This window comes from Orycteropus afer, unplaced genomic scaffold, assembly GCF_000298275.1.
Source record: "Orycteropus afer afer isolate SDZICR_OR568_19922 unplaced genomic scaffold, OryAfe1.0 scaffold00040, whole genome shotgun sequence".
Taxonomy (NCBI): Eukaryota; Metazoa; Chordata; class Mammalia; order Tubulidentata; family Orycteropodidae; genus Orycteropus; species Orycteropus afer.
The window spans coordinates 6,143,324-6,163,713 of NW_006921627.1; the positions used below are offsets into that span (position 1 = coordinate 6,143,324).

At 44.2% G+C, this 20,390-nt stretch overlaps 2 protein-coding genes across 2 annotated transcripts in view; both read right to left on the minus strand.

Annotated features, from left to right (window-relative positions):
- Positions 1 to 7,386, minus strand: part of TEX52 (testis expressed 52) — a 12,024-nt gene extending 4,638 nt beyond the window's left edge. Inside the window, exons 1-2 of the mRNA XM_007937184.2 lie at positions 7,315 to 7,386; positions 5,328 to 5,881 (exon numbers count right to left, since the gene is read on the minus strand). Coding sequence (XP_007935375.2) covers positions 5,328 to 5,881; positions 7,315 to 7,386 — 626 coding nt within the window. The remainder of the gene's footprint in view (positions 1 to 5,327; positions 5,882 to 7,314) is intronic.
- Positions 7,387 to 9,019: 1,633 nt separating this feature from the next.
- On the minus strand, positions 9,020 to 18,610 carry FOXM1 (forkhead box M1). The gene is made up of 8 exons (XM_007937060.2): positions 18,109 to 18,610; positions 17,018 to 17,169; positions 15,476 to 15,667; positions 14,331 to 14,459; positions 13,613 to 13,657; positions 12,922 to 12,991; positions 12,558 to 12,733; positions 9,020 to 10,039 (listed from the first exon to the last, which is right to left on the minus strand). The coding sequence occupies exons 1-8, from the start codon at positions 18,608 to 18,610 to the stop codon at positions 9,020 to 9,022; spliced, it is 2,286 nt and encodes a 761-aa protein (XP_007935251.1).
- Positions 18,611 to 20,390: the final 1,780 nt, after the last annotated feature.

Consider the following 20,390-nt stretch of genomic DNA (forward strand, 5'->3'; position numbering starts at 1 on the left):
AGTATCACTACGGAAGTAGATTGCCCAACCTTCCTTCCGAGGAGTGGCTGGTGGGTTTGAACCACCAGCCTTCTGGTTAGTACTCGAGTGCCTTAGACACCACGCTACCAGAACTTGTGTTGATTGTAGAACCAAGTAATATGAAGTCCTTGACAACTTCAATCTTTATTCCATTTATCTTGATGCTGCTTATTGGTCCAGTTGTGAGGATTTTTGTTTTCTTTATATTGGAGCTCTGGTGGCATAGTGCCTAAGGCATTTGACTGCTAACCAGAAGGCTGGCAGTTCAAACCGCCAGCCACTCCTCGGAAGGAAGATCGGGCAATCTACTTCCGTAGAGATACCGTCTCAGAAACCCAAGGAGGGGTTGCTATGAGTTGGAACTGACTTGATGGCAGTGAGTTGTTTTTGTTTTTATATTGAGGTGCAATCCATACTCTAGAGTGTAGTCTTCAATCTTCATCAGTAAGTGCTTCAAATCATCCTCACTTTCAGCAAGCAAAATTGTGACATCTGCATATTGCATGTTGTTAGTGAGTCTTCCTCCAATCCTGATGCCACATTCTTCTTCATAGAGTCCAGCTTCTCGATTATTTGCTCAGCATACATATCGAATAAGTATGGTGAAAGGATATAGCCCTGACATACCCCTGTCCTGATTTTAGACCATGCAGTCAGTATCTCCTTGTTCTGTTCGAATAATAGCCTTCTGGTCTATGTACAGATTCCTCATGAATACAATGAAATGTTCTGGAATTCCTGTTCTTCTCAAGGTTATCCACAATTTGTTATGATCCACACAATAAAATGCTTTTGCATAGTCAATAAAACACAAGTAAACATTTTTTGGGTATTATTTGCTTTCATCCAAGATCCATCTGACGTTAGCTATGATATCCCTCATTCCATGTCCTGTTCTGAATCCAGCTTGCATTTCTGGAAGTTCCTGTCAATATACTGCTGTAACCATTTTTTAATTATCTTCAGTAAGATTTTACGTGGTATGGTATTAATGATATTGTTCGATCATTTCTACATTCTGGGGGATCACCTTTCTTTGGAATGGGTACACGTGTGGATTTCTTTCAGTCAGTTGGCTGGGTAGCTGTCCTCCAAATCTCTTGGCATAGCCAAGTCAGTGCCTCCAGTGTGGCATCCGTTTGTTGAAACATATCAGTGGTCCATTCCTGGAGCCTTGTTTTTTACCAGTTCCTTCAGTGCAGCTTTGACTGCTTCCTTCAGTACCATTGGTTCATGATCGTATGTCACCTCCTGAAATGGATGAAGATCGACCAGTTCTTTTTGGTACAGTGGCTCTGTGTATTCCTTCCATCTTTTTTTGATGTTTTCTGCATCATTCAATATGTCTCCCATAGGATGTTTCAGTACTGCAACTTGAGGCTTGAGAAATGCTGAGTATGTTCTTCCCTTTTGGTTTTTTAACTCCTGGTCTTTGCACATTTCATTATAGTAATTGACTTTGTCTTCTCAAGCTGCTCTTTGAAATCTTCTGTTCAGCTCTTTGATCTTGTCATTTCTTCCATTTTCTTTAGCTACCTTCTGTTCAAGAGCAAGTTTCAGAGTCTCTTCTGACATCCATCTTGGCTTTTCTTCCTTTCTGTCTTTTTAATGAAAAGCAGTCTTGCTTTCTTCATGGATGATGTTCTTGATGTCATCCCACAATTCCTCTGGTTTTTGATCATTGGTGTTCAGTGCATCAGATCTATTCTTTAGATGGTCTCTAAATTCAGGAAGGATATAATCAAGGTCATATTTAGGCTCTTGTTGGACTCCTTTTGTCTTCTGCTTCAACTTGAACTTGCATTTGAGCAGTTGATGGTCTGTTCCACAATTAGCTCCTGGCCTTGTTTTGGCTGAAGATATTGAACTTTTCCATCACCTCTTGCCACAGATGTAGTCAATCTGATTCCTGTGTACTCCATCTGGTGAATTTTGTGTATAGCCGCCATTTGTGTTGTTGAAAAAAAGTATTTGCAATGAATAGTCATTGGTCTTGCAAAATTCTATCATGCAAACTCCAGCATCATTTCTATCACCAAGGCTGTATTTTCCAACTACTGGTGATTATTCTTTGTTTCCAACTTTTGCATTCTAGTCACCAGTGATAATTAACACATCTTGATTGCATGTTGGGTCTATTTCAGACTGCAGAAGTTGGTAAAAATCTTCAATTTCCTCATCTCTGGCTTTGGTGGTTGGTGTGTAAATTTGAATAATAGCAATATTAACTGGTCTTCCTTGTAGGTATATGGATATTATCTTATCACTGACAGCATTGTACTTCAGGATAGAACTTGATACATTCTTTGTAATTGCCACACCATTCCTCTTCAACTTGTCATTCCTGGCATAGTAGATCATATGGTTTTCTGACTCAAAAATGGCCAAAATAGTCCATTTCAGCTCACTAATGCCTAGGATATAGATCTTTATGTGTTCTGTTTCATTTTTGACAACTTCCAGTTTTCCTAGATTCATACTTCGTACATTCCATGTTCTGAATATTAATGGATGTTTGTAGCTATTTCTTCTCATCTTGAGACATGCCATATCAGCAAATGGAGGTCCTGAAAGCTTTACTCTGTCCACATCATTAAGGTCAGCTCTACTCTGAGGAGGCAGCTCCAACACCCACCTGGCACGCCTAGCTCACTTACCTGGCCTACCCCAGCCTCTACAACACCCCTGGTGTCCCTAGTGCTTAAAATATGCATACTGACTGATCCAGAGTCATTTTAACAACTTTTTTTTTTAACCTTTCACAGAGCTGCTTAAAGGTGACAGCTGGGTGGGCCTTTCTTTTTGTCCTTCTTCCTTGTTCTTACTTGGTGAACTGGTATACATCCTTCAAGGGCCAGCTCAAAATACCGCCTCCTCTGTGAACAGCCAAACCTTGTCTGAGACTCATTCTTCCATTCCCTATAGAAGAGGCTGGTCCTACAGCAGTAACAGGCATGCAAAGGGCCATAGTCTTTAGGAGTTCATTAAGTCCCTTCTGTATGCCAGGAAGGAGCTCTGGTAGCACAGTGACTAAGGCATCTGACTGCTAACTAGAAGGTTGGTGGTTTAAACCCACCAGCCACTCCGTGGAAGCAAGACTGGGCAATCTACTTCCGTAAAGATTTACCACCTCGGAAACCCAGTGGGGGTCGCTATGAGTCAGAATTGACTAGATGGCAGTGGGTTTGGTTTTTTGGGTATGTCAGGTACTGTGCCATTTAATCTGCTAAGAATTCTGTCAGATGTTGGAGACTCTGAACACTAATACATACTTGAGAAAAGTGAGGCTCAAAGAATTTAAGAAATAGAAGGTCCTATGAGGATCCCTGGTGGGGTGGTGCAGTGGTTAAAATGCTTGGTTGCTAACTGAAAGGTTGGTGCTTTGAACCCACCAACTACCCTGTGGGAGAAAGATGAGGCAGTCTGCTTCTGTAAAGATTTCAGCCTTGAAACCCGATGGGGCAGTTCTACTCTGTCATACAGGGTTACTATGAGTTAGGATTGATGCAATGGCAGTGAGTCTGTTTCTTGGTTTGGGAGTTAAGGTCCTATCGTAAGTATGTGATGGAGCTAGGTAGATTTCAACCTAGGTCTGTTTGACTGCAGAGGCCATGCTTTTCTAGCCGTTACCCACACATTTATTGAGTCCTTACTGTGTGCCAAGCAGTTTGCTATTATAGATGGTTAACTTTTTATTGCACTGCCTTTATAGAACACCACACTATATTAGAGATGGCTGTAAGCTTGTCTGATTCCCCAACCAGACAAGAGGGGAAGTAGAACACAGTGGTTAAGGATGTGGCTCTGGAGCTGAGCTGCCTGCATTTAAATTCAGCTCTGCCACTTATTGGCTGTGTCAATTTGGACAAGATACTTGCCTCTCTGGGCCTCAGATGTCTTAAAGGAATTGGTCATAACAGTTTCTATCCAGAGGGTTGTTCTGACTTAGAGTGACGCTTTAGGACAGAGTAGATTTGCCCCATAGGTTTCCTTGGCTGTAAATCTTTATGGGAGCAGATCGACAGGTCTTTTCTTCCATGGAGCTGCTGGGTGAATTCGAACTGCCGACCTTTTGGTTAGTAGCCAAGTGTTAACCATTGTGCAACCAGGACTCCTTAGAGGGTTGTAGCAGGATTAAATAATACAACTGAAGTGCTTAGAATAGCATCTGGCACATAGTAAGTCATCAGTAGATATCATTAGACATCATTGGACTGACTTTTTTTGAGGAGTGACCTAACTCTTATTCATGTTTGTATGCCTAGTGTCTAGCACATATTAGCAATCAGTAATCTTCATTGAAAAGACATATAGAGAAACCAAGGTCTTCTCAAAACCACCACCCATTACCACCTTTTTATTTTCTTTAAGATTAAAACTCTCTACAGTCCCTCCCCTGCCAACCTTCAATGTTTCTATTAATGCAATTGGAATTGGAACTTGAGTCACTCTAGCCTTATTCCCCTCCCTCTTTCCTGCTACCTATGCTATGGAAGTAACTGTGAGTTCCCATTATAGGCAGGAAAGGGATTGTGGGGTTCTCAAACCTTTCTCATGCCCGTTTTTGCTCCCACCAATCAATCCTGCCTGACGAGCTCCTGTCCTTCCTCTCCACCTTTCTGAAGGCTTTCTATTCTTTCAGACTTAATCTCAATTTCCTCATGAAAGGGACTCCAGCCCACAGAAATCCCTCCACCATCTTCTGAGCTGTAATAACATCTCATTTTTTGTTCAGTGCTTTTGCAGATTCACTAATGGATTTTATCCTTATCCAGTGAGGTGGATATTTATCATCCCTATTTTATCAATGACAGAATTGAGGCAGGAAAAACTAAGCAACTTGCCAGAGTGACACAGCCTGGCCTTGACTCCAGGCTTTCTGACTCTAGCTGCAGCTCTTTCCATTAACACTTGACTTCCTTACAGCATCCACCAATTGTCTCACACTTGAGGCACATAACACTTGAGGACTTGTATCGATAGTTGTATTTTTACACACGTCTGCATCTGCCTTTCATAAGCTACTTGAGGTTAGGGACTGAATCATACTTCTCTATCCCCAGTGTCCAGCCAGTGTAACTCCAACTTTAGCTAATTAATTAAGCATCTCCACTTCCTGTCCTTCCCTTGCTTCCACCCTTTCTCTCCAGCTACACACTCAGAAAAGAGAGGTTGGTTTTTAGATAAGCAGAGATGGGAAGGTTAGAGCACCAAGTTAGACGTCAGAGATAGGAATCAGAGAGGATGGGGGTGTCACCTGAACATAGGGTTAGTTGGGTGATCCCTGAGGAAGGAGTTCTTCTTACTTCTTGAAGTTCTTTGGGGGTAGGATGTTGCCATGGACATCGAGTGGAGGTGCTCTTGCTTCACTTCTTAGCTTGAGTTTCTCCACTTCTTTCAGCTCCTTCACTGTCCTGAGGATCACCTGGTTCTTCCTTTTCACATCCACGAAGATGGGAGTATAGCAGATGAAGGTCAGGAAGCTATTTTTACCCATCCGAGAGGGAGGGGGAATAGCGGGATTGGCCGGGGGCTGCTGGTGGGCACTGGAGTTTGTTAGCCAGCGCCAGACATTGCTATCATAGGGGACGTCAGGCTGAGTGGGGAAGATGGCAGGCAAGCGCCCTACATCAAGCCACGTGTGAAAGCCCCACGTATGCTGGGTTGCATCATCCGCAGGGTGGATTAGGTGATGACGCACCTTGGACTTAATTTTTGTGCAGGGTGGTTTCTTCAGGGCCAGCTGGTGGTAGGCTTGCCAGGTGAAACCAGGTAACTCCCAGGATTCATTGGGAAGGAGGAACTCGTTCTGAGCCTGTGATGTTTGAACGGTTGGGAGCGACTCATTGGCGTGGACCATCTAGGGAGAAACAAGAGAAAGCCTGGGGATGGTTGTGTGTGCAGAAGGGAGGTGGGCAGGGCACTCTGTCTCATCTCAGGCACAACGAGAGGGAGAGCAGGCTGGCAGCCTCCTCCACATCCAAGATTCTCATCAGACACTGATGGCTTGAAAAGAAACCATTTTTTCCTCATCTGTCCTGCCCGTTGGAAGTTATGACTACTCTGTATTATTTCCATGGATTTTTCACTTCTTGTTCTCTTTCCATTTATTGTGTTTTGCTTTGGTTTCCCACCTCCTTTCCTCAATTTAAAGAATCCCTGGGTAATGCAAATGGTTAAGTACTAACTGGAAGCTACTAACTGGAAGGTTGGCAGTTGGAACCACCCAGAGGTGCCTCAGGAGAAAGCCCTGATGATCTGCCCCCAAAGGGTCACAGCCTTGAAAACCTTATGGGGCACAGTTCTGCTCTGCACACAGGGGGTCACCATGAGTCAGGACTGATTGGATGGCATCTAATTCACTGTTTTTGGTTTTCTTCAACTTAACGTTTTCCCACTCTTCACCTTCACTCATCCCCTCTATTCTGGTATCTCCACTTTCTTTCTTAGGAACTTAGGCTCCTAATAGGGCTGATCCAGCCCTGAGAGAATTATGGGGGAAAATGCCCCACACCAAGCTAAGTGTAAAAGCCCTCTTCACTTGCTCCTGGTTCTGACAACACTCCAGGGAAATTATTCTGCAGAAAACAGGCCCAGGTCCTTTTCTGTCCCAGACTCCCCTTGCTACTTTTGTCTCCATCATTGGTGCTTTTCCTTGTCTCATTAATATACAAGCAAGTCATTAAAGCACCTAGAATGTCAGTTCTTTCCCTTTCCTGCACTTCCTCTCCTCCATGGAATAAACAGTAGCAAATATGTATTGACACAGTGCTAAATACCACATCCCAATCTTCATAACTCTATGAGCCAGTATTGCATTTTAAAGATGCAAAAAGCAAGACACAAGGAGAGTAACTCATTCTGTGCTGAGTGAATTGTGCAGCTGGGTTGAGCCCTGACTGTGTTCCTACTCTTGTAACTGTGCTGTGTGACAGGTCCTTTGCACAGTGCTTGCCTGGTGGTGGTACTCAAGAATGTGTGTCTTTTAAAAATGTCTTTCCCCATCCATTCCTAGGGCTTTGTTGATTCCAAAAGTCAGCTGTTTCTTGAGGTGAATTATTTCTGAATTATTTCTACAGAACTACCTTGTGGGTCTGGGAGATGTAGTAACCACCAGGCATCTCCTCTTTTCTTTTGTGAGCTTCCTGTTCTGCGGCCTCACTGAGCTAGGAGAGCAAGACTCATGGTTTATGGGCTTGGAGTTTGGCTGTCCATATCATATGGCCTACCACAGGGGAGCAGCCACTAGCCCATCAGGACACAGAGATAAGCTTCTGATAGTCCCGCCCCTACCTTCAGGAAAGGTTCTCTGACGTGGGATGGACCGCTGCAGCCTCTGGGACATCTTGGTGGGTTACTGGCCATTTTTCTGTGCTTCAAGAACGAGGAGGAGCTGCTTTGTGGGGAAGCCTTTTCTGGCTCCATTGTTTGCTGCTGGAGTTGCTATGGTGATGACTCCTGAGTGGTGATGCAGGGAGGAGGCTCTTACCTCTCTTTCACTGGGAGGGCTCTTCAGTCTTCTGGGCCCTCAGCTGCTTTTCAGGTGAGATAAGCAGAAGTTAGGACTCTCCTAAGTTCTGACTGCCAAAGGTGGTCACAGGAGCTGTTTTTTGGGGAGGAGGAAAACAGGGCTGGCTGGCCTTTGAGTTGGTGGGAGAGGTAGTGAGGAGGCACCCGAGTGGGCCCATCCCTTGCTAATGTTTCCAGGGCCTGCTTTTGCCTAGGCCTCACAGATCCTAGGAACAAGGCTGGATGTGAGGGGAAACGGGGCTGGCTGTGCATCAGAACAAGTTGACAGTTTCTGTTATGAAAGGTGTGTGCCTAGGCAGGGTACATGAGGGAGGTGATCTGTGCTAAAGCCCTTTGGAGTCAGGCTCTCAGGTGCTTTTTTAGGCCAGCTCAGGCCTTGTGTCTTCTGTTACCACTGTCTCCACCATCTTCTTTTCCAACTCCTGCTCTTGCCATAGGGACTGGATACCAACACACCAGAGAAACAGACATTTTCACCCTGGATTTTATTGAGAAGGTAGTTACAGTAGTGTTCTTCAGCTGGCTCACATGCATGCAGTCAGCTGGGGCCTAGGGTGGCTCTCTGCAAAGCTGAGGTGCAAGCTAAGGAAGCCAAGCAGTTCAGGGGCCCTTCCAGCTTTCTTGAGCCTCTGGCCACGTTCTTGATGATACTAGTGTCCCTGGCATGATTAGGGACACTATCAGAGACATATCCAATGGGAGCACCCAAATGCCTTGCTTCAGATGCATCCATCCCCCACTCCAAGTCCAAATCTTTACCCAATACAAAAGGGACTGTTACCAGATTTCTTCTTGTAGGAAAGCTGACTTGGCAACATGGGGCAGTGGGAGAGGGGCAGGAAAAGGGACATGGATGAGTAGATGTCCTGGCCCAGGTACCTACAATAATGAACCCTTAAGCTAGGTACCTTGAGCCTGGAAGAAACCTTGCACTGCAGGTCCTTCCCATCTTTAGGAACTAAAAGCAAGGAACACAAGTGAACTGAACCCCCTTGCCATCCTGCCTGCCTTCTGATAGTCCTCAGTTAATGATCTAAGGAAATAAGTTTACATTTATAATTAGAAGATAATTTGGAGAATATACACTATTTACAAGGGCCACCCTACAAGAAGACTGCTGGGTACAAAATGGAAACAGTTTTGGGAGTTCCTAGTCCCTCACACCTTTGTTTTTGCTGTACCCGTCCTTCAGCTCCCAGTAGAATGGAAGAACCAGATTCTCCTGGGCAGCTAAAGGTGGCACAGAGACCAGTTACCAGGGCCCTGCTGTTTGCAAAGGTCCCAGTGGTGGCTAAGGCGTGACTGCTGCCTTGGCATCACGATGAAAGGTGGAGCTAAGGAGCACAGATGGTCATTACCTTCTGTTCTCACTTAGAGGGCTTGGGGTACACTGGGCCTCGATTGCCTGGCCACATGAGTGCCAGAAGAGTGGGCAGCTTGAGTAGTAGCAAGGGCAAGGCCAGGTCTCTTATCGCAGCTCAGGAATGAACTGAGACCAGCTGATGTTATCAGGGCCCAGCGGGTCTTCCTCCAGGCCAGGGAAGCTGATGTCCAGCAGGATCTTGCTAAGGCTGTCATTCATTGTGTCCAGAACCAGACCTTCTGTTAGAGAACGATTGGCTGAAAGGTTAGGAACCTGTGGTTCAGGGGAGCCTGGCTTGGGGGTTTCCATATATGAGGGGGGATAGCTGCTGAAGGGTTCAGAGGTGAGGTCAAAAGGCTCTGAATTGAGGAACTCTCGGGGTGAGTCAAAGAGGGGAACGCTTTTCAGTGGGGTGGTACTGAGATCCATCAGCCCCAGGGAGTCAGGCAGGGGGCCAAAGGCACCCTGGGGATTTCGAACTGGGCTGAAATCTAGCCCTGCCTCTTTGGCTGGGGGTATGAGCTTCCAAGATTCAGGGGTCACAGGGAGGACAGATTTGCTTGGGGTGGAGGAGATGGGCAGCATCTCCTTAATGGGTGTCTTAAAAGGTCCTCCTTCTTCCTGGGAGTAGCCAAGCTGGGAGGGCAGCTGAGAGGAATCTGCTAGGAAAGGGAGCTCTGTGGCTTGTCGGGAAGTGCTGGGGCCCTCTGAGAAGAGCAGCTCAGGCTCATCCAGACAGGGAGGCAATAGATGCTGTTTCCTACGCGACTGGCTCCTCTCTCTCCTTTCCCTCCGTTTAATCACGAGCATTTCAGAAACACAGCGGGTTGGGGACTTGAGCCCACTGTAGGACTTCTTGGGCCTTGGAGTGGGAGACTGGGATGAATCCTCCCAGGAGTGAGGTGATTCCTCTTTGGAAGATGGGGAGGGCCACTCTTCCAAGGGAGGGCTCTCCACTTTGATGTGTCTCGCTAAGTATGGTGTTTCCTCCCCAGGCAGGATTTCTTCCTCCTTGATGGACTGAGCTGGAAGCAAAGGGGACAGCCCTTCTCCAGGCAGGAGTTTCTCCTCTTTCACTGGTCCCGCAGTGGCAAGAGGGGTTATCCCTTCGTCAGCTAGTAGTACCTGAAAGAGAAGCAGAGATAAGCTGAAGGGGAGCCCTTGAGGCCTGGTGATTCAACCTACTGTCACCAAGCAAAACACAAAACCATGACTATAATTTACATACTGGTTCTAATCCTCTTTTTCTTTTTTTATCTTTTTAAATTTTAAAAGACTATTGAATATGAGGATTTAATATTTGATGAAGGTGGGTAATTCAATTTCAGGAGTAAAAATATAGAGTTTTATATGATGCTGGCATAATTAGTATCCATCTGAGAGAAAACAAAATTGGATGCCTATCTTAGACCATATATGAAGACTTAAACATAAAAATTAAAACCATACAAATCCTGCAAGAGAAGCTAGGAGACTACAAGTACAATCTGAGGGTGGGGGTGACCTTCTTAACCAAGACTGGAAACCCAGAGCTGTAAAAGAGAAGAGAGACATATTTGACTACATAAAAATTAAAAATGTTTACTGTGGCAAGAGATACCATAAACAAAGTTAAGAAACAAACGATAAAAGTGGAAAGATATCCTCAGCATAAAAGACAAAAGGCTATATAATACATAAAAGACAAAAGGCTATAATACATAAAATTCTCACAAATTAATAATAAAACCCTATAGAAAAATGGACAATGTTTATAAATTAGCAGTTCATAGAGGACAATTCCAAGTGGCCAAACATTTGAGAAGATGCCCAAGCTTATTGGTAAGCAAAGAAAGATACAATTAAATAAGGAGATAGCATTTATACCCATCACACTAGAAAATAGTAAAAACACTGATATTACCAGTTACTGGCAAAGGTACAGGTCTTATCACATATGGCTGGTGGAAATGTGAATTATCACATCTTTTTTAAGGAAAATAATCTAGCAATATTTAATAAAACTTAAGATACCTTGGTACTCAGCAATCTCATGTCTGGGACTCCATCCCATAGTAATAAAAGCACTAGTAAGAAAGACATTTATTGCAATGTTGTTCATAGGACAAAAAACTAGATACAAAATGTACCCATAAAAGTGGAATGAGTGAAAAATTTATGCTATAGCCTCACCATGGAATATTGTGTGGTCATTAAAAAGCAATGAATTAAAGCTATGCCAGGGAACTTGGAAGAATTTCCATGAGATATTGTTGAGTTAGAAAAAGTCAGATGCAGAAAAGTATGTGTATTATGATCTCATTTTCAATGTCCTTTGTGTTGTGTGTATACATATAAAATAGCTATGGCTAAATATGCATGTCTCATATTAAGAATATGGATAAAATATGGAAGAAAGAATACTAAATTGATGACATGGATTTTCTTGGGGGACATGAGTAATGTGGGTGAGGGTATGGGAAGGGGCAGAGAAATGAAGCCAAAAAGAGGGCGGGAAGACTGCATCAAAACAAAACTATCCATGCTACAATCACATGAATGTACTTATAGTATATTTAATTCTATGTATATTTAAAAAAATGTTTTTAAAATTAAAGGAAAAAAAAAAAAACCCCAAAACCCAATTCTCTCTAAACTCCAGAGTCTATGCTATTTCCCGCTCAGTGAAGTGGTGGGTTGGAGAGGGCTTTTTTGTCTTTTGGTTACCTAGCAGCCTCTGTTCACAAACCTCTACAGGGTGAAGTCCAGACTTGATGACTCATCACAATATGATGAAGCCCTTCCCTTCCCTTGAAGCTAGACCAATTATGCTCAACCAGGGGAGGATTTTCTCCCCCAGGATACATTGGCAATGTCAAGAGATATTTTAATTGTCACACTTGGGGGGGTGCTACTGGCATCTAGTGGAGAGGAACAAGGGATACTGCTAAATATCCTATAGTGCACAGGACAACACCCTTCTCCCCTCAACAAACAATTACTGAGCCCATAATGTCAATAATACTGAGGTTGAGAAGTCCTGAGCTAGAATGACCCATTCATTCTACTACTGCTAGATGCAAACTGGCCTTTCCTGCCTCCATGATATTACCTAAGAGAATACTCTCTCCACACCTATTTGCTTATGCAAACCTGCTTCTATTTAAGACCTACTTCCCTTGTGAAGTCTTCTTAATACTCCCAACCTATCCATCATAATCACTCATGTCTGAATTCTTACAGACTCATCAAGTATTTATGGGCCTTCTGACACCACTTACATTGTAATCCAAATTCCTTTTTAGTTCTTACAGTGCTATTAGGAGTCCCTCAGTGGTGCAAATGGTTAAGTGCTGGGCTGCTAACTGAAAGGTGGGCGATTCAAAGCCACCCAGGGGAACCTCAGAAGACAGCCTGGTGATCTGCTTCCAAAAGCTAACAGAAAACTCTACAGAACAGTTCTGCACATATGGGGTTGCCATGAGCTGGAATCAATGCCAACTAACAACATAATGCTATTAAATGTTCGTATGTATTTATGCCTTGTCTATCCAACTAGATTTACAAGCTTCTTAAGGAACACTTAGCAGAGTGCTTTGTAAGCAGTAGGTAAAACACTTAATTGATGGGAGTTTCTCCTTAGAGAGAAACAGAACACGCTCACCTTAGGGGCAATGCGGACTCGTTTGCTATGGCGGGCGAGCTCTGAGCTCATGAGGGAAGCTGCCAGGGGCAATGGCACCTTCACCGAGGGCTGCAATACCAGTGACTGGTTCACTGGGAACTGGATGGGCACAAGGTATGAGCTGACCCGTGGTAGCAGTGGCTTCATCTTCCGGCCTAGGAGAAAATCGGAGAGATCAGGAGCAGGGGGACCAGGTGTACACCCTTTCTCCATCCCAGGAGCTTTGCTCTCCTTTTCTGGGCTCAGATCCCTTTAAGCTGGGAATGGAATCCCCGAGTCTGATTCCCTAAAGGTACGCCCCCAGAACAAGGATGAGGCCTGAGGCCCACTCTCCCATACTAACGTGCGCCCAGTGGGAGTTCAGTTTTGATGGTCACGTTCCGGCGGAGCTCAGGGTTGGGTCGTTTCTGCTGCTGATGTGGCAAATAGGGAAAGAAAGAAACCTGAGTTAATAAGATAGGGGGATACGGCTGGAGAACCCCACTAGCTGCTTTGGTATTGTGCACTGAGCTAACCAACAGGCCAGAAAGAAAGAGCTGACCTGAGGGGATGGATGTAGGTGAGCACTGTCTCCAAAGCTTTGGTTAGTAAGAAAAGGTGGATGGCATACAGACAGTCCTCACCACCCCTGGGGATGCTAAAGCACGTAGCTATGAGTGGTCAAGAAAAGCCAAGTAGAAAAGTAAGAAGAAATTGCAGCCATGCACTTGTCACTGCTGTCTTGCACCAAGCCTGTGCCATGTTCTCCTGCTATGCTGTGCTCTGCTCAGCACACCTGGACGATGTCTGTGGGAGGGGAAGGAGAAGTGGGCATGAGCCCTATTTTTGGCGAGATGAGGTGATGGTCACAAATATGCCCAGCAGCCTCATTTGCCTCCCACCCAGAAGCCTCAGGGTGCTCTGTGTTTAGGGCAATGGTCATATGGCCCTAGGCTTTCTAGCCCCGCTAATACCTGGCCCCTGTCTACTAAAGCCATGCTGAGCAGTGAAAGAAAAATAAGTTCAAGCCCCGAGCCAGAGGGAAAGAATCTTACTGATTCCAAGTGCTCGGGCGATTGTGGAGACCCTGGGTCCAGTGGCTGGTGGCGGCCAGGCATTGTGGGAGAGAAATGAGATGGAAGTTACCACCGATGTGGTCAATCTGACCAGACTGGGAAGAATATATAACTGTGATTGAAGCTGAAGGTCACCCTGGACAATTGTCCCTCCCAAGAGAATGGACATAGGTACCATCTGCCTTATGGGCTCTCTCAGATCCCAAAACAATAGCTTCTCTCTGAAAAGATGTTCTGGTGGCTCAGCTTCTGGTCTCTAGTCTAAATAAGGTGTTGGTTTTTTTTTTTTTTTGGTGTGTTTGTTTTTAAGAAGTATCCTAGACTTTTCTCTGGAAGAATCATCTGAGATGCTTAAAAATAGAAATCCCTGGGCCCATCCCAAACACATTGAACCATGACCTCCAAGGGAGGGGCCTGAGAAACTGTATTTTTACAAGAGTCCAGGTAATTCTTAGTCACAGAGAAGTTAAGGAAACACTGGGAAGTCTTCCTCCATTTTGGATCAGAATAGTCCTCTTCATGCCCGGGTCTAGCACAGTGCATCATTTGGTATTTGTCATCTGCACTCAGTTCAGTGACTTTTATGCAAATCATCCATTGGCTGGCTGGTTCTGATTTTTCCCTGGCAAATATCCTTTTGAGATGGGTACTACAATGTCCACCTCTGGTCCTAATTGGACGAAACTGGGACACTCACCTTAAACACCTGGTCCAACGTCAGGTAGCGATTGGCACTGGGGTGAATGGTCCAAAAGGAGACCTTGCCATTGGCAGATGTCTCGCGAACAAACATGTCATGGAGAGAAAGGTTGTGGCGAATGGAATTCTGAACGAAGGTAAAGACCAGTGATCAGCTACCTTAGCTTCAGAAATTTTTTAAACTAATTGGGCAAATCTGCATCAGGTCTCTCCCACTGTACTCAGAACAAGCTTTGTCAGGTGTCCTATACCCTTGTGCACTGGTAATTTCCTCCCTTATACTTCACACTGCAGAGCTGTCAACTTTGCCATAACCTGTCTACCTCTACAAAGATTAAAAACCGGTGCTTGACAGTTGGGTAAGAAAAAGAAACCAGGGAATTAAGTTGGGATAACAGTGTGTGAGGTTAAGAGTTCTGTTATGGAGGGGGAAAAAAAAAAAAAAAACAACCTGGGCTTGGAATCAAGAACCTGTCAGAAAACCTAACTGGTGGTTCTTAATATTGACCAACTATGTGAGAATTATGATTCCCAGGCATCTCAGTGTTTCCAAGAATAAAAAGAACATCTTGCCCCCTAGAGATGATATGTAACATTGCAGGAGATGAATCTGGTTTTGAGGCTCCCAGGAAGTGGCAAGGTACCTAAGGCATTTTGACTGCTAACTAGAAGGCTAGCTGTTCAAACCCACCAACCAGCCACTCCTTGGAAGGAAGACTGGGGCAATATACTTTCATAGAGATAGTGCCTCAGAAACCTAAGGAGAGGGGTTGCTATTGTCAGAACCAACTCAATGGCAGTGAGGTTGTTTCGCCCTCCATTAAGATTTTCTCTTAATAGCTACTAAACCACTCCAGCTGCTGATACTTAGGACTACTGTTTGATGCAGCACACAAGTGGGCTTAGTGCTATATTGAAGAATCTCTATAAACCCTAGGTAATGATAAATGAAGTGGCTGCAGAGCTCTTACTGATGATTTTGCCTAGATTCAGTAGGATCAAGCCACCATACAAAAGAAACATGTGCATGCAGCTCTAGTATGCTTTGCATTGAGTTGCTCCCTAAGAGCATAAGCTTTGTGCCACACCAGAGACAAACTGTAGGGCCAAAGTGACAACTTTGATTGTTAAGGGGCATATTACCTTCCAGCCTGGTTTGGCAATGTGCTTAAAGTAGGGGAAGTGGTCCTCGATCCAAGTATAGATGTCCTTCAAGGTCATGCGCTTCCTCTCAGTGCTGTTGATAGCAAATTGTATCATGGCCATGTAAGAATAGGGTGGCCGCTCAGACATGGAGTCCTGCCAGGATGCTGATGCTCCTAGGGGCTCCTCAACCTGAAGGTTATAAGCCAAGAGAAGGAAAAAAGGGAATGACATGGAAGAATTTGCAAGAAATGCCCCCTCTCATAAATATCCCTTAGAGAAACTTTTTATCCCATAGAATTGTACTAGAAACATACTTATCTGAGACCACTATTCCTTAGAATAAAATTTTAGGTTTGAGAAGGATCTAGTCCAGTTCCTAGTCAATGTTTGAATCATTTCTCTATCACCATTTTGTTGAAGACACCCCAAACCAAACCCATTGCCACTGAGTTGATTCCAGTTCAGTGATGCTATAGGACAGAGTGGAACTGCCGCACAGGGTTTCCAAGGCGGTAAGCTTTACAGAAGCAGATTGCCACATCGTTCTCCTGTGGAGCAGCAGCTGGGTTCAAACTGCTGACCTTTTGGTTAATGGCTGAGTGCTTAACCACTGCATCACCAGAGCTCTTTTGTTGAAAATATTGTCCAGTAATAAGCTGAGGTCATCCTTTCTAGTTAGAACCCCCTCAGGAGATTTCTCAAAGCATTGGCTTTATAGTAAAACCATACCCAGTTTTCAGATCGGGGGGGTCAAGAGACCAAGTCTTAGTCCCACTTCTACTGTGATGTGAATACATCTATCTCATTTCATTGTTCATTTGAGGAAATACTCCCAAGAGTATGGGACAGCCAGATGTGTGCTCTACAAAGCATACATTTAGCTAAGTGCTGATTATTCCAATTTTTCTAAATTGAGATACAACTTTTATAAAGTACATAAATTAAATCTACAGCTCCATTAAGTTTTACATAAGTAATTTTTATGTAAATTTTTACTTTTGAAAGTCATTGAATGAATGATTAAAGGGTATATACAACAGAATCTGGATGTGTGACATCGGCAACTATGAAAAACAACCCAGAGCTAGCATACGATTGGATCAAAGCAATTCTGATTCCTGGGGAGTGTTTAAAAGACAATTAACTTTATTCGCTGTTAAAATTATATGTTCTAATACAATTATCTTATTAGAGATGTGTTCCTTTCAGACTTTGGAGTGCCTTTCTAATGTACAATTGCTTCCCAAACAAAGATCTCTTCATCATTTCTTGAATCCCTACTAAGGGCAGAGCATTACACTCACTGCTGATGGAAATACAGGATGAGACAGAGGAATCTGCTCTCAGAGAATTTTCATAGGTGGAAAAAAGAATCTCAGGGAGAAAAGTAGCTCAAAACTGTAACAGAGTAACAGTAAGTGGAGAGCAAAGACCAGAGTTTGCACATCCTGCTGCAGCAGGCCACTTGATCTATTTCCCTCCTCAGAAATTCCCTGCAGTGGTTCTTACTTCTCTACTGAGTGCCCTAGAGCAGTTCACCTTAACCTGACTCTGTTGCAGATGACGATTCTCTTTTTCCTCTATTTCTTGCTTGATGTCGCAGGAACCCAGTCCATCAGAAGTCATCTTTCCAAGCCACTGGATATTGGTCAAGCTGTTGTCGAGAGTGCAGCCTGCTGCCTCACCACCAGCTAGAGAGAAAGCAATTAAAAACTCCACTTAGCTGCCTGGCAGGCCCATCAAATTTTGTTAAGGATTACCCCTCTAAGACCTTCATCCTTAGGAACAGGGATACATACTTATTCTAATGGGCCCTAAGTTACACTGCCCCATTATGAATTTCAGGAGATATTCAAATCACAATCAGAGAGACTGCACCTTAGAGATCAGGCAAGGCAACCTTGTAGAAGAGTTATTTGAATATCTGCACAAGTAGAGGCACTTTTTCCCTATCTGCTTCAGTTTTCTCCTTTATTAAGATTTCTGCTTCCTTATTGGGTCAATGGAAAGGAGAAATATAATAAATCTTTTTCCAACATAAAGAAGGCAGTTGTTACGTTGTTGTTAGTTTGCCATTGAGTCCGCCCGACTTCTCGCGACCCCTCCTTGGGTTTCTGAGGCAGTTATCACTACGGAAGTAGGATTGCCCAACCTTCCTTCCGAGGAGTGGCTGGTGGGTTTGAACCACCAGCCTCCTGGTTAGCAGTCAAGTGCTTTAGGCACTATGCTACCAGAGCTCCTAAAAGAAGTCAGTAGAAATGCTAAATTAGAATTACAACCCCCCCTTTTTGTAATGGGCTTTTTTTGGGGGGTGGAATTCAACATACTGATTTTTTTTTTAACCTTTCCCTTTACCCAAGTAAATATGTGCCTGCTCTGTAGTTAGTGGTTTACTCTTTACCCTCCCACCCACCAATGGTAAGCATCAAAAAATATTTCTTTTTTTGTAATCACAACCCTTTCAATAGTGCCCAAGGGATGTGGGTCCAGCCTTCTGGATGAGGACAAAACTTGCACTTGATTCAGGCTGCATGCCTATCTGTTGTAAGCATCAGTATGATTGACTGCAGACCGTGCCACCAGAGAGGAAAGGCTGGGCTCCTCACCCCTTTGCCTTGCAGATCACATACCACAGCTCTCCCGTCTCTGCCTGGGAAGGGCTCCAGGCAGTCTAGGAAGATTCATATCCCTAGCTGTAGGCTTTGGTCCCAGGGTCTCAGTTATCACTTCTGTCCTCTTGGCATCATTGCTGGCTTGGGCTGGAGGCTGGGGTCCTGGAGGGTGAGTAGGGGCTCCCCCGCAGCTGATGAGGATGAACTTGTTGGGTCCACTGCTGCCACTCTCTTTTCCTCTTGCAGTCAGTGCTGTGATGATGCTCTGGATATTGGCATTGTTGGGGATGGCCACCACTTGGGTGTTAGGCATGGTGGGGTGGTTAATAATCTTGATTCCAGCTGGAAACTTGCAAGAGCTAGACTCTGCCACTTCCTTGGAGGCCTGTGCTTGACCAGGCTCCTGTTGGGCAGGGGACCTCTTAGGTTCCTCCTCTGATGTTTCACCTGGAGCATTATGAACAGGAAGGGGTGGCCTCCGTCTTTTGAGAATCAGTGGCCGACAGGGGCTGGTTTTCATTATGAATCTGTGCTTTCACTCTCCATTGAGTATCACACACATGGACCCTGGGAAGTACAAGGAACAACAGGATGTCAGAGATTTGGTAGGCTGAGAAGGAAGTTATCTTAGAGAAGTGTTTCCCCCTTCATATGGCCAGAAGTATGAGCCCAAAGGCCCAGGTGAATGTTCCCTGGGCCTTTGTAAAGACTGACCTCTGATAGTAAGATGAAATCCACTGACAGAAGAAAGCTAAAACTGAAGCAAACAGAAGTGGTTCAAAGGCAGAAAGTAGAACTGGGTTGGATTTGGGTCAAGATAGCTAAAGATCTGCTAGAAGCTGAAGAAGGCTTGGCTACAGAAACAAATGGGACAGCTATACAATGTAGAAATTATGAGATTATTGCCTAGGACAACACAGATCACTTGCAGTGACTGTAGGGACAGGAAGGGAAGATCTGGAGTATGAGGACATATGGTAACTAGGAGTCCTGACAAAACTCTGCTCCTATAATCCATTCTAGGATAGACCCTTTATGTTTTTATGTCATCCTACTTTGTAAATAATGAGGTCAGTGCCCACAGAATCAAGGGGCAAAAGGCATATTGTACTGTTGCTAAATCACTGGAGAAATCGTCTCTCAGCTCACAAGGCCTCAGATAAAAGGCTTGCAGGCCAGCCTTTCTCTATGTAATGCCCATGGTAAAGTTGTGCGGACTGTACTGCACAACTCTAGGGGTGACATTCATTTCACAGGCTATAATATTATCCTTGCATTAATAAGAAGGATATTTTTCTTTCAGTTTTAAAAACTATTTACACAATGACATTAGTACTTGCCCATGCTTATCTGCATTTCAGTTCTCTAGGTATGTTAAGTGGGACTCTGGTGGCATAGTGCCTAAGGGGTTTATTTGACTGCTAACTAGAATGTTGGCGTTTAAACCCACCAGCTGCTCCGTGGAAGGAAAATGGGACAATCTACTTTCATAAAGATTTACTGTCTTGAAAACCCAGTGGGCATTGCTATGAGTCAGAATTGACTCGATGTCAGCTGAATTTGGGTTTTTTTTGGAGGCATGTTACTGTTTAATTTCTCTTCTAGAACCAAGATGATAACCCCTATCTCCTGACTCCTAGAATATGCTCTCACCAATATGCTAAGGTGGTTTTGTAATGCTGAGGAAAGTAGTTTTTCTCTTGGGGAGAAAGAACATCATGCCTTGTTAATTTTTAATAGCTATATGGAATACATGGGAGCTCTGATGGCGTAGAGCCTAAGGCAATTGACTGCTAACCAGAAGGTTGGTGGTTCAAACCCACCAGCCACTCCATGGAAGCAAGACTGGGCAATCTATTTCCATAAAGATTGACTGCCTCAGAAACCCAATGGGGGTTGCTATGAGTTAGAATCAACCTGATGACAATGGGTTTGGTTTTATATGGAATACGTTACCATTTTATGTACAATTGTATAATTCTATTTAGAGGTACTTTGAAAGACAGAGGAATTGGCTGTCTCTTTTTTAGGACATACATCTTTCTCAAAATGACTGACACATTTGTATGACATTTATCATCTGCTTAGAATTCACAGCCTCCTCCCCTTCCTTTATGTCTAGGTTTCCTTTACCTTCAAATCTCAGTTTTACTTCCACTTCGTTATCTCTTCAGGCCTCCCTCCCTTACTTTCCCCTATCAGCCAGTAGATATTATGTTCCCCACCCCTTTAAGATATCTTCTTCTTGGTCTAAATCTTAAATTTTCTCTTTTACTCCCTGACCACTTCTTCCCATTATT

Bases quoted from the DNA above. Each gene is read 5' to 3' on its own strand.
- FOXM1 (XM_007937060.2), bottom strand. From the start codon at position 18,610: ATGAAAACCAGCCCCTGTCGGCCACTGATTCTCAAAAGACGGAGGCCA. The intron at 12,992-13,612 runs GTAAGATTCTTT...TTGCCACATCAG, and splicing joins CGCCCGAGCACTTGGAATCA to CAGCAGAAACGACCCAACCC. The intron at 12,734-12,921 runs GTTAGTATGGGA...ATTTTCTCCTAG, and splicing joins TGAACTCCCACTGGGCGCAC to GCCGGAAGATGAAGCCACTG.